This window comes from Myotis nattereri (assembly GCF_964212035.1).
Source record: "Myotis nattereri genome assembly, chromosome: 9".
In the NCBI taxonomy this organism is placed as follows: domain Eukaryota; kingdom Metazoa; phylum Chordata; class Mammalia; order Chiroptera; family Vespertilionidae; genus Myotis; species Myotis nattereri.
This window is the reverse complement of record NC_138084.1, coordinates 33,859,850-33,874,116: the sequence shown is the minus strand read 5'-3', so window position 1 is coordinate 33,874,116 and position 14,267 is coordinate 33,859,850. Positions and strand designations below refer to the sequence as shown.

Here is a 14,267-nt window from a genome sequence, read left to right as displayed (position 1 = left end):
TTGGTTGTTTGCGTTCTAACCGGCGCCCGCTCCGCCCCCCTCCCTCCCGGATGAAAAAAAGAGTTGGGGGTGGGAGGCCAGAGCGGGGAGGCGGGTGAGCGGTCCTACTGGTAAGGGGGCGCGAGACAGCCAATCAGGCCAAGACGTCGAAGAGTGGCGCCGCGCCAGCCAGTCACATCCCGCGGTCCGGGTCGGGGGGCCGGCTGACGCGAGTGCGGGTCGCAGCCAATGGGCGTGCCGCTACCCGTCCGCTCTTCAGCAGCCGCTCGGGGTGGTGGAAGAGCCAGTGAGGAGAGCGCGACGGCGGCGGAGCCATCGGCGGACGACCCGGGGGAAAGCGAGGCCCAAGCCTGTGCATCGAGGTGAGAGGCAGGACGCCGGGTGGGAGAAGCCGGGTGCGGGCCCCTCCTCGCCTGGCTCGGGCCGCAGCTGCGGGCGCCGGGAAGGCAGGCCGGGCCCAGTCGGGGGTTACACCCGGCGCCCCGCCCACGTCCTCGCCCCCGACTGGGGGTGCCGGCTTCGGACCGGATGGTCTCCGGTTGGGGCGCGCCGCTGCCCTCCGGAGGGCGGGGACCGCTTGCAGGGATGTAGGGAGGAGCCTGGTTTGCTGCTGCGGAGCCTGGGGGCGCCTCCCGGGGTGGGGAGGCCGGGAAGAGGCGGCGAAGGCGGGGCGGGGTAGCTAACGGAGGAGCGGGCTGGTGTGCACCAGAAGCCCGTGATTGAAGGATTCCAGGTCTGGGGAGGAAGAAAGTGATGGGAAAAGGTTGATGCTCAGAAAAGGGTGTCGGAGGAGACGGCGCGGAGCGGTGCAGTGTGGTTGGCCTCTGGTAAGTAGGCATGGGTACAGGGTGGGGGGAGTCTGCAGGGAGGGCAGGCTTGGCTTTTGAAGGTTAAGCGATGTGGACAGTTGGGGACACGTGGATCTGGAGTCAGAGGCACCTACTGAAACCGGAAGGTGACTGCGAGGAGAAGGGTTTTTTTTTTTTTAATTTTTTATTTTTTTAGGTGAGATGTGGATAGAGGCTCCTTAACTAGAGAGCGCTAGGTGGCCAGTTAGGGGAAAGTATACGAGGGGCAAACAAGGTAGGTTTATGCGTGGTAACTGAAGGGTGTGGGCCTTTTGAGTGAGTAATAAATAATAACTCGGTTTTGGCAGCGACGGGAGAGCCAGATGTCTCAGGAAGGAGTCAGTCCGCCAAGTTCATAGGTTCATTCGCTGCGCTGCATCGAGGCCTAAACGTCCAGACTTGACAACTCTCGCTGCTGAGGCTGATCCATCATCCTCCCCTCAGTTCATCTGACTTGCTTTGCTTCAGCAGCGCGCTCTCAGAATTAATGGCACAATGTTTGCTTTTGCTTGGATGGCAGTGAAGAATCGCTTGATTCTTTACATGGGAAAAAAAAAAAAAAGTATGCGCATTGTCAGAAGATAACTCTTAGAAAATCTGCCCTGTAGGGGAATTACTCAACTATCTTGCTGGGCATGAGTAATATTAACATAAAAATGTTGCAGGAGTTGTTACGGTAACACAAGTGAGAGTTAACATGTAAGTACAATCCTGCTGTGCTACAGCATCAGCTATTTTGATGTAGTAGAATTTGGTTATGTATCATGCTTGCTGGGAAAATTTTCAGCCTTGGGAAGATTTATAGCTAACTAGGTTCAAAGTTCCTTTCGTTTAAGAGGAAAAGACAGACATGGTACATGTGTATCACCGTTTCAAGCTTTTGGATTTTTTATTTGTGGGGTTGGGGTCAGAGAAGAGGTAGTAGAAAAGAGAGAGTGGCCCGCTACCCAATTTCCAGTGGCATTAAGTGGGAGGAGGTGATAGGCACTGAGGTATAATTTCTGCTTGAGGATACCACAAAAAGAATGTGAAGAGTTCAGCACTTTTGACAAACATAAAATAGTATAGGGTCAAGGACAGAAACCAAAGAGGGCATTCATTGTATGTGTAGGGTGCTTCCTTATTCAGGGGTGGGCAAACTTTTTGACTCGAGGGCCACAATGGGTTCTTAAACTGGACCGGAGGGCTGGAACAAAAGCATGGATGGAGTGTTTGTGTGAACTAATATAAATTCAAAGTAACATCATTACATAAAAGGGTATGGTCTTTTTTTTTTTTTTTAGTTTTATTCATTTCAAACGGGCCGGATCCAGCCAGCGGGCTGTAGTTTGCCCACGGCTGAACTAGATCAACAAAGCATTATAGCTAATGAGCCATTCTTTGGGATGTAGAAATAATTTTGTGGAAGTAATTTCTTGGTAATGCTACTCATTGATCACATTTTACTCTAAGTATAACAGAATACCCACGTGCTCACAGGTGCTGAGGCGACTCAGAGCAGAGAAGGAATCTGAGTGGTGTGAAGTTATAGTTACTCAGGGAAAGTTTCTGGGAAGAGGTGAGTTTTGAACCATCCTTTGAATTAGGAGTTGGGATTTGGGTTATTGGAGGACATGAGGATTATAATGAAATGGCTTTAAGGAGGTTTGAAGGTTTGAATGAAGATTTAAGGGTGTGGACTTCAACTAAGTTTGTTGTAGCTTAGTTGATAAATGATGATTCTGTATTATGATAAGAGAAGAATTAGAATAGTTAATGATTGGAGATAGGTAGTAAAGGAAAGATCATAAAAGTATTTTTTGATAGTTATAAGAGAATATGGTGAAAGTAAGTTGGGTTGTTGAGAGGTAGACTTGGTGTTCAACTATGTATAATAAACATTTTTGTGTCTTGTACTAGATTATGTTGATAATGGTAGTATAATTTGTTGGATTCTACTTTGTGCCAGCCACTGTTTTGAGCTTTCTGAGCATCATCTTTCTTTGATTATCTCTATTTTATAGATGAGGGAACTGAGATTCAGAAAGATTTAATTTGCCCAAGATCACACAGCTGATAAGGTCAGGATTGGTGTAGCCAGTCAGTAAACATTAATTGAGCATTTGTTTCATGTCAGGCACTGTATTAAGTGCTGGAGATTCAAAGTTGATAGCAAATCCAAAGGTCAGGTCTGAGCTATTTTTTTTTTTTTTAGAGATTGTCATGAGTTAACAGAAGAGAGACAGGGAAGAAAGAGAAAAAGATTAGTTGGAAGGACTTTTGTAGACACTGAGCAATATACTGTTTAGGGAAACAGAATTTTAAGAAAGAGGAAGTGGTCAGCAGCAAACTATATAGCTGAGAGACTCAGAAGAACAAAGATTGAAAAGAAACTATTGAGCTAGGTAAGGGAAAAAGTATTGTGAATTTCGTCTCAAGAAAGCCAGAATGAAGATATTAAAATACGGCCAATAGTTAATCATGTTTAATGGCAAATGCTCTATACAAATGTAAAATTTGGTATGATCACAGTTACGGTCAAATTCATAGAAAAGATGTTGGCATGTCTCTTTGTAATATTTTAATCTTTGGCTGATAAGATTGTGGGTGGTTTAAAAATGCTTGTACTTTTAGTATTTTTTCAAATAAAAAATGAGCATTATTTTTGTAATTAGTGGGGGCAAATTATTCAACTGAAATAGGGACTGTGTGGGTGGGCTAATGCTAATCTGAATTGTGTTTGGGATCAGAGGAAAAGATGGCCTTTACTTCAGTGCCTACTGCATATGAGCCACTTTGGTAGGCACGTTCCCATCGTAGAATGTCTGGGTTGTTACCAGTGTGAACATCCTGAAACTACATGTTGAAAGATAGCACGTGCTTAATCTGAGGGATCAAGTTGACTAAAGCACCCTGAATCATGAAGATAGGGTTTTGACTCTCCTGAACATTGTTTTCTTTGCATTTAATAAATGAATTAAAGGTTAAAAAGAAAACAAGCCACTAGTACAGATGAGTTATTTCAACTTTGTCTTTTGGCCTTTTATTCTTTCCTCTTCCCACACGTTGCTTCTGTAGTTCCTCTCTTCAGTGGGTTTGTAATGGGCTTAGAGTCCCCGTTCAGTAAAACAATATGAAAGTGCTGAATTTGCATAAAACTGAAACACTTAAAATTTGTCCTTGTTTTCTGTTCCCACTTTGAAGAAGAGACTGATTTCAAGAAAGTAAGCTTTTCTCATCAAATTTCTCCAAAGGAGACTAGTAGGATTTGCTCTAGGATCCAGTCGGATTTATTTCAATCTCTAAAGGAGAAAGAGAGGAATTTTGTAAGTCAAGAATAGGTTGTAGTTTTTAAAAAAATACATATTTTTATTGATTTCTGAGAGGAAGGGAGAGGGATATAGAAACATCAGTGATGAGAGAGAATCATGGATTGGCTGCCTCCTGCACACCCCCTACCCGGGGATTGAGCCTGCAACTCGAATGCCCTGACCCAGAATCCAGCCGTGACCTCCTGGTTTGTAGGTCTATGCTCAACCACTGAGCCACACCGGCTGGGCTAAGTTCTAGTTTTTAAATTTCATTTAGCCTATAGGGATTGTGGGAGGAAACAGTATTTCATCTAGGTACTGCAGTTCTTTTTCTTAAATTATCACGTTTAATTTTCATATAGTTCTCTAAGGTGGCTATCCCATTTTTCAGATGAAGAGAATGGGGCTCAGAGTAGTAATTTTCCAAAGGTTGAAAAGATAAGTGACAGAGCTGAGAGTCAAACCTTGCTTTGTCAAAAAACTCCGGAACTCACGCATTTGAGACAGTGGCAAGAAGAACTTGTTTACTTGAATACCTGCATTTGAAGGGAATGGCACATAGCCTTAGGTGTTTAGTAACTATTTGTTACCCTTAGAAGGCATTCTTACTCTGTGTGTTTGTGCTTTGTGACTGGCTCTTAAATGATAGTAATTTTTGTGTCTTATTGAGTGTATTATATTACATTTAGAGGTGTGCTCACATTTTAGTATTTTTTGAAATGAAGATGTATTTACAGTGCTATATTTATTTTAAGATGTTTATGAAATGGATACTATGTCTTAAAATTTAATGTGTCTCAGAATTGAGGTAGTGTGGTATATGCATATAGTCTTCATGTATAACTGTCTTAGTATTTTGTTGTGTGCAATTTCTTCCCAACCTCCTCTCTTTACTTAACCAATTACTTTTTTTTTTCAGTATGGCACAATATAAAACTGAAGTATATATTAATAATAAAATAGTCATTCTCTTTAGCTAGTGAATATTATAGTATAGAAAAATCCTGTGATGTAGAAAATTTACATTGCACTGTGAATCAGCAGATCTGAGTTTTAATTTTGATTTTGCTAGTAACTTGATTTATGACTTGAGGCAAGTCACTTCCCCTCTCTGAACTTTAGTTTCCTCATCTGTAAATTGGAGTGGGGTGGGGAACTTTCAGACCTGTCTGTCTTAAACAAACTGTGTGCCCTCTTACTTTTTTTAATCCTCACCCCGAGGATATTTTTCCGATGATTTTTAGAGAGAGTGGATAAGAGAGGGAAAGACTGAGAGAAATATCAATGTGAGAGAAACACATCGATGGGTTGCCTTCTGCACAAGCCCTGACCAGGGCCCGGGCTGGGGAGGAGCCTGCAACCGAGTTTCATGCCCTTTACCAGCATCGAACGTGTAACCCTCAGTCTGCAGGCCGAGGCTCTATTATCCACTGAGCCAAACTGGCTAGGGCTGCCCTCTTTCTAATAAAAAATGTGGATGCTATAAATCCCTTTCTTAAAAACTGTATTTATTGTTTTTGACTATTTCTTCTTTCTCTTCATCTCCCTGTCTTCCTTCCTGCCCATTTTCCCCCATGGATCTTTGAGGGTACTGTTAGATTTTTAACTTATTAGAGAGGGTGAGTTATTTTTGATACCCTGCATTTACCAGGACAGGATATCTGAGAAAATAGGTGCCTATTAAATAGTTAATGAATGAATAAATGTATTTTATCTGAATTAATAAGAGAATTATTTAAATAGAATACCATCTGAAAGCTTTTGAACTTTCATTGAAAGATAATTCTGCCTAAAGAATGAAATGTGAGACATAGAACCATGGGAAAGACTGTGGAATCTCAGAGGGAAGGCAGGTGCCGGGGAGGGGTGGTGGGAAGAGATCAACTAAAGAACTTGTATGCATATATGCATACTCTGTGGACACAGACAATAGGGTGGTGAAGGCCAGGGGTAGGGGCTGGCTAGAAGGGGTCAATGGGGGAAAAAAGGAGACATAAGTAATACTTTCAACAATAAAGATTAAAATAAAGAGAATGAAATGTGTTTTGTAAAGTAAATTTATCTGCTTTCTATTGGTCAGGTGCACACAGAAGAAAACTACTGGGCCTGTCTGTAAGAAGCTCTCTCTTCTAGTAGAAGAGGCAGACTTTTAAAAACTTTGTATTATGGGAAATTGCCAACATAAAAATACAATAATATGCATATCAGTAACCTTAACAATTTTCAACTTGTGGTCAATCTTGTTTTATCTGTACCTCCATCCACTTCCCCATTATTTTATTTTGAAGCAAATCCCTAGACATTTTTACCAGTGATTACCAGATACTATGATAAGTGTGACAATAAATGTGCTAATAAAGTGAAGTGGAATTTTTAAAAAAGTATATTTTATTAATTATTTTTTAAAATATATTTTATTGATTTCTACAGAGAGGAAGGGAGAGGGATAGAGAGTTAGAAACATGGATCAGCTGCCTCCTGCACACTCCCTACTGGGAATGTACCCGCAACCAAGGTACATGCCCTTGACCAGAATCAAACGTGGGACCCTTCAGTCTGCAGGCCGACGCTCTGTTCACTGAGCCAAACCAGTTAGGGCTGGAATTTTTTTTATATATATCACATGGAGACTATAGATTATATTGTGCTGGGCAAAAGAAATTAGATATAATAATCTGTAGAGCAGGAATAATGTAATTGGGGAGACTGAGTGTGCATATATAAAATAGAATGTAGTGAGATCATATGTCAAAATTGGTTATAGAGATTCTAAGTGGGAAATGACATTATTTCTGAATCAAAGTAGGATTTAGACAGGGAGAAAGAACATTAAGTGGAGGAGGTGAGGGTGATCACATGGAGAAAACAAGTAGAAAAATGTAATATTTTTTTTTTAGAATATGTTTTATATAAATCTGTACCTCTCTATATCTTTTAGACCCCTGTAAGATGTTATTGACATACTGTAGATCTTACATCAATACTTGAAAGAAGCCAATTGCTTTATTACAAATTATGACACACTACTTTGTGAATGTCCATGGTGAATTATTTGACACATTCCATTAAAAAGCCTTCTGAATATCTTAGTACCACATGTATTAATGGATCCATTTTGTCTAGAATGTTTGTGTGTGTGTGAGTGTGTGATCAGCTTTGAAGTATGTCATTTTGAGGTTTTAAATAGTGGCTGGTGTGTGTGTGTGTTTAAATGTTAACCATTTGACAGTTTTAGAATTACTTTGAAATATCTAGTTTATCTATTTTATGGAATTCTTACTAGTCACATGAGCAATCCTTGAATTTAAGGAATCTTACCATTATATCTTATTATTTTAGAGTATTGTCTTAAATATTTAGAAATATTAATTGGTAATAAAATATTTTTAAAAATATATTTTTATTTCATAGAGGAAAGGAGAGGGAGAGAGAAAGATAGAAACATCAATGATGAGAGAGAACCATTGATTGGCGGTCTCCTGCATGCCCCCTACAGGGGATCAAGCCCACAACCTGGGCATGTGCCCTTGACCAGAATCAAACCTGGGACCCTTCAATTTGCAGGCCAGTGCTCTATCCACTGAGCCAAACTGGCTAAGGCTGGAAATAAAATCTTAAAATATATTCATAATGCAGAGATTTGTAGTCAAAGGTCATGAACCTGTTTGAGTATCTCCTTAAAGTTTTGTGCTATCTCCTCAGAAAATATACATTTAGTTTTTCATATAATTTTAGGGGGTTAATAAGACTCTCAGAACCTACTCAAATATCCTTGGGGGCCTATGGATTCTGGTTTAATAAACCATTCTTTAATGTATAGGCAGAAAGCCTACTGTTAAAATTCAACTCAAATTTATTTCTGTGTACTGCTCACCTTTTATAAGCAGTCTTTTTTTTATTATTAAGTGATAAAATTATAAAGCTCATTATGCAAATGTTAATTAAAAAAAATACACCACTTCTTAATTGGATTCTTGGGTGAAAGCAAGCTATAGCTGGTTTAATAAGTTTGTAGGAATGGTTTTACCAAAGATTTTGGAATAAGTGTATGGTACTTTTTATAATGGCTGCTATTTATTCTGAATTAACAGGAAGTAGAATATATGATATAAGAATGAATAAATGTATAAATACCATTTTTTTTCAGAGACAAAAACATTTCTTTGACTTATCCTGCCCTTACATAGTTAAGATTTGTGGAGGAAAGAATCTATTAAAGTATTTTGAGGTTTACATTTGTGTTAAAATAACTCCTTGGTGTGATACAGGGGTTTAGAGACATATTTTGGCTGATGAAGGATTGATTCTCAGTGGAGTCCAGAGATCTTAACATCCATCTAATTTCAAGGATGGTCCTAAATAAGTTTCTTAGAAATATGTTGTTTTAAAAACTTGTGGATTGTACCTAGAAGATGAAGTCAAAATAATGGTTATTACCATATGCAGAATCCTCAGGAGATAGGAACAGGTGAATTAGCTGCTATTGGGACATTTGACTCTGCAGAGCAGTACATTGATTGAAGATCAGTGAGTATTAGGTGTATTGCTTTAAAGTGATAACCCTTGTGATGTATTAGAGTTAATAATTCACTGAGTATCTAATGTACTATTAGGCAACAACTTATTTTAATACGCAGTAATAGATATATAGACTTTGAGAGCTTAACCATCAGTGATTTGGCCTCCCCTTCAATGAATTTTACCAATGATCAGAGCAGTTAATTGACATGTCCAAGGTTAGGTGGTTAGTGGCAGTCCCGTTAGTGTAGTTATTTATTACCCTACTGATTTTTTTAAGTCTGTTGTGCTTATATATTTTGGCTGTCTTTTCCTTTTGGATCTCAGTTTCTGGAGAAGGAAGTATCTTAACACTAGGGTTTTTAGCATTATGACTTTGATTCTCAATTGATAAATTGATGAATTCCTTGAAGTTTTATACTGTAATGCTTTTACTTTGGTATGCATGTTCTTATCTTTAGCGGGGTAGGCTTCTTAGGAGCTTGAGTCATTTTCACAGCTGGAAACAGATACTAAGAATTCAAAAAGTCGCCCTGGCTGCTTTGGCTTAGTGGATAGAGCTTTATTTAGCCTAAGGACTGACTGAAGGGTCCCGGGTTCGATTTTGGTCAAGGGCACATGCCAGGGTTGTGGGCTTGATCCCCCAGTAGGGGGTGTGCAGAAGGCAGCCCATCAGTGATTCTCATCATTGATGTTTCTAGCTCTTTCTCCTTCTCCCTCTCTGAAATATATATATATATATTCCAAAAAGTCACCAGTTTCCTCATGTTTTCTATACCTTTCTGGGCTGGTGATCCCTGTCTGACAGCATTTAATTGAAAGCTGTTATGTGAACCTGCAGAGTTTTAAAGGTAAGCCAGAAAATGATTTTTGAAAAGAGGGTTTGCTAAGAGATTTAGTCATTTTAAGACATTTCTTGGAAGCTTCTTATTCAGAACTAGAGACCGGAGGCTTATTGACATCCAAGTTCAGGGAAGTTATTACTTTCACGAAAGGCTCTGATTCCAAGTCCTAATGTCACATTTGGTTGGTATAGACCTGGTGGCCAGGGAGAAGACCTGTCCCTACAATTAGTGACCCTGTAGTCAGGGTGAGGACTCTTAGAACAGTGACTCTCAAGCTTTTTTAATCCTGACCCCTTATCTGGGTCATTCTTTACCTCAATAATTCCCACTTTCTAGTGGGATAATAACAACTAATTGTCAAAGTGCAAGCATTTTGGGGAAAGAGGGATTTTCTTTAGCAGTTAGGAATGTGGATGATTGCTCATTGAATCACAAAAAATATACTACTTGTCTTAAAGCCTAGACTAGTTAGAAAAATGTAGGCCCAAAATCTTAGTAATACAAATATATAATACATTCTGAAGTTTGACTAAAACAACTAAAGCCAAAATGACAATAGTGAAGTTCAATTAATGGTAATTTTTAATTGAAAAGTAAGAACAATGATAATTGGAAACCATGATCTGCTAAAGACAACACTTCTTCACTGGCAGTGAGTGTCCCTTTAGAAAATTAAAGAATTCAAGGCAGTGCCCTTGGTCTCCCAGATCTTTCTCGCTTCAACCGTGTTTGGGTGGAACAGACCCAGGGATGTCCCTTCTTCCAGCCTCTGACCATCCTCCAACCTCTTTTCCAGTCACCACCTTCCGAACCACCTCAGCCATCCTCAGCCTTTGAGACCAGCCAACACTGTTTTTTTGTTGTTCTTGTTTTTAACCTTAGCTCCTTTTACTGAACAACCATGAGCTCCCAGATTCGTCAGAATTATTCCACCGAGGTGGAGGCTGAGGTCAACCGCCTGGCCAACCTGCACCTGCAGGCCTCCTATACTTACCTCTCTCTGGGCTTCTATTTCAACCGTGATGATGTGGCTTCCCAGGGTGTGGGCCACTTCTTCCGAGTGTTGGAGGAGAAGAAGTTCAAGGGCGCTGAGCTTCTTTTTAAGATGCAAAACCAGCGAGGTGGCCGCATTGTTCTCCATGATGTGAAGAAGCCTTCCCACCATGAGTGGGGCAAAACTCAGGACGCCATGGAAGCTGCCCTGGCCTTGGAGAAGAACCTGAACCAGGCCCTTTTGAAGCTGCATGCCCTGGGTTCTGCCCATAAAGACCCTCATCTCTCTAACTTCCTGGAGAAACACTTCCTAGATGAGGAGGTGAAACTCATCAAGAAGATGGGCGACCAGCTGACTAACCTCCGCAGACTGGCCAGCTCCCAGGCTGGGCTGGACAGCGCCCAGGCGGGGCTGGGCGAGTATCTCTTTGAAAGGCTCACCCTCAAGCACCACTCGAAGCCTTTGGAGCCCAGAGGCCTTTGAGAGGCCCCTCTGCATTCCCCTGGTGTCTGGCTTTTACCTGAGCCTCTCCCTGAAACCACTAGCCATTCTTTTAACCACCCTGAAGCCCTCTCCCATGCATTGGACCAAATGGAAACAATAAAAAGCTTTTTGCATCAAAGAAAACGAAAAAAGAAAAATAATTTAATTTTTTGGCCCTGGCCAGGTAGCTCAGTTGGTTAGAGCATCCTTCCAGTATGTGAACGTTGAGTGTTGGATCCCTGGTCAAGGCACATACAAGAAACAACCAGTGAATGCGTACATAGATGGGACAACAAATCAATGCTTCTCTCTTTCTCTCCCTTCTTCTCTAAAATCAATCAATAAATAGCCCTAGCTGCTTTGGCTCAGTGGATTAAGTGTTGGCCTGCGGACCAAAGGGCCCTGGGTTCCATTCTGGTCAAGGGCATGTGCCTTGGTTGCAGGCTCTTCCCTGGTCCAGGCCCTGGTCAGATCTCCTGCAGGAGTCAACCAGTGATATGTTTCTCTCACGTTGATGTTTCTATCTTTCCCTCTCTCTTCCACTCTCCCTAAAAATCAATGGAAAAATATCCTTGGGTGAGGATTAAAGTCAATCAATAAATAAAAAATAAAAAATGTAAAAGAATTCAAACTTTGAGTATGCATATGTGGTGTAGGAGCTTTGCAGTATTATGGTTGCAGCAAACAGTTATTAATTGTATGCAAATTAAAATCTTTGGTATATCAGCATGTTCATTTTTGTAACTCTTAATATCTGACTTAAGTCTGTTTATAAGGAGCCTTATGGATCAAAGGAAGGTCATGTTTTTTAAATAATGTGTAGTCCCTGGGTAGTCTGGCCCATTTTTGGGTCATTACCTTAGAAGGTAATCCAATGTATTTTGGAATACTATTTCTGAAATGCATTTCACTTTTCTGAGTCTGAAAGTATTAGGATAAAAATTTTATTTCTTAGCATGAAAATATTTTTATTATGGTAAGGAGAGATTATAGTACAATAGTTTGTCTAAAAAAGAATCATGTGTGACTTATGAAATTACTTTTGAAAAATTAGTGTCCCCTAACATGGCATTGATTCCATGTTTTGCCAGCAAAGGGGCAGTTTATTACAAAACTCTGTGTTAACAAGAGCACAGCCTTTCTTCGGTAGGCTTCAAAGTAGAGAAGTTACCCTAGTGGTACAGGCCTTGAGGACAGAAACATACATGAAGGAAAATGGATATTGCTGAAAAATTTGCTTTCTTGTTAGCAGATCATTTTAATGCGATAGAATTGACATTTCCTCACTAATGGAGTAGAACTTGACTTCTTAAGATGTCTTTGTGTTTGATTTTTACATCACTCAGAAATTCTGAGTGTATATGTAATATTTTTCAGAATAATGAGGCCTTAGAGGCATTTTTAACTCTTGCAAAAGTGCCATTCTTAGGGACCAACATCAGAGTACAAAATACTTGTGTAGTGCCATAAGAACCTATTGAGATTACTTATTACCAAGAAGTACCTTCGACATTGAGGAAAATAGGGTACAGAGAGTTAAGTACTGGTATCAGGGTCTGTGTAGGCAAACAAAGCGGCCATTATATCTATTTCAATGAGGGCTAACAACAGGGTTGGACACTAGCATCTTTTATTGAAAAAGAAATGTTAACCAAGATGCTACAGCTATTCTTTTGTTTGTAAAAAAAAAAAAAAAAATGCCTTATAAGCCTTAATTTAAAAAAAGGAACCCATTATTATTAGCAAACTACAGTAAATAGTTTGTACATTTTGAGTTTGCATTTTGCCCCTTTATTTGCTGCTTACACTTTACTTTCAGAGGATGTTTTCTTTTATGTTGCATCTTAATCAAAACACTAAAGATTCTGGAGTTATTAGAACCAATAAACAAATAGTTCCCAATATGCCTCCAGATGGGAGTCTATCACAGATCTTAAAAGAAAGTATATACTTACTTACAAGGTGAGACCTCTTCATAGTCTAACTAAAATGAGTTGGTTTTCTTTTGTCTAGAAGTGTGTTAACTCCAAGTGGTAACTTACTGGTTACAAGCTCATAATTACATGAACATGGGATGATGACAGTTTTTATTAAGTAAATGAGGTTATTTGGTAGCAAAACATTTCCAACTGTGAGACTCACAGGACCATATTTTTTTTTAAAAGCACTTGGGGCGACTAAAAAATGTAGTCAGGAACAACTCATTCCCTAGCCCCATGAAGTAGGTATAACATGGATTAAATGGTGGACAGTCTCAAGAGTAACAAGCAGTTACTTCACCATGCCCTTAGTGGCAGATTATATTTTCTAAAGATGGTTGTAACAGTATCTCCCATCTCAGGGTGACTTTAACTCTTCTCTTACTCTGAGGTGGAGTTTATGTCTCCTCTTGAGTTTGGGTGGTCTTTTGAATCATTTGTAACCAATAGAACAAGGCAGAAGTTATACTGTGGGACTTTCACAACAGGGTCAGAAAGTAAAAGACTTGAATAGCTTCTACCTAGCTCACTAGAATATTGGTCTTGAAACACTTAGCAGCTTTGTAAGCAGTCTAGCCTGAGATCCTCATAGGGAAACCCAAAAACTACCTCATGTAGAGAGATCATCCCAAGAGGATCTGGGCAAACTACGGCCCGCTTGAAATGAATAAAACTATTGAAAAAAAAGACGGTACCCTTTTATGGAATGATGTTTACTTTGAATTTATATTAGTTCACACAAACACTCCATCCATGCTTTTGTTCCGGCCCTCCGGTCCAATTTAAGAACCCATTGTGGCCCTTGAGTCAAAAAGTTTGGAGGCTAGAAGTAAAAAATCGATGCTCCCTTTGAAACCTGTAAGGGAATCATTCCTTGCCTCTTCCTACCTTTTTTTGTTGGTAAATTTGGCATTCCTTGGCCTGTAGCTGTATAACTCCAATTTCTGCCTACAACATGTGCTTTTGCTGTCACATGAAATTCTCCCTGTGCATTTCTGTGTCTTCACATGGCCCATTTATAAGGACACCTACTCTAGTCCTTATAAATGGGCCATGTGAAGACACAGAAATGTGTCTAGTGTGACACCTACTCTAGTGTGACATCATTTACCTTAACTAATTACATCTTCAAAGCTCCTATTTCTAAATAAAGTCCCATTCTGAGGTATTAGGGTTTAGTATTTCAATATATCTTTTTAGGGGGAACACAGTTCAATCCAAAACAGGCCTCAAGGGAGAGTGTATAATTATGTTTTAACCATTTACACATTTTTACTCCATATTAGATGTGAATGGGGTTTTTAATTAGT

The 14,267-nt window shown here is 40.0% G+C and overlaps 2 protein-coding genes across 5 annotated transcripts in view; both read left to right on the top strand.

Annotated features, from left to right (window-relative positions):
- The first annotated feature begins 211 nt into the window (after nucleotides 1-211).
- Nucleotides 212-14,267, top strand: part of FAR1 (fatty acyl-CoA reductase 1) — a 65,276-nt gene continuing 51,220 nt past the window's right edge. For 2 of the 4 annotated variants that reach the window (XM_081098879.1, XM_081098878.1), the window contains exon 1: nucleotides 212-362. In XM_081098879.1, the coding sequence (XP_080955005.1) occupies nucleotides 229-362 (134 nt within the window). In that variant the 5' untranslated portion in view covers nucleotides 212-228. Of the gene's footprint in view, nucleotides 363-658; nucleotides 828-14,267 lie in introns of those variants that run through there. The other 2 variants (XM_081098880.1, XM_081098881.1) reach the window with 2 other exon arrangements.
- LOC308524441 (ferritin light chain-like) lies at nucleotides 9,601-12,653 on the top strand. Its single transcript, XM_081098884.1, has one exon. The coding sequence runs from the start codon at nucleotides 10,403-10,405 to the stop codon at nucleotides 10,976-10,978; it is 576 nt and encodes a 191-aa protein (XP_080955010.1). The 5' UTR covers nucleotides 9,601-10,402; the 3' UTR covers nucleotides 10,979-12,653.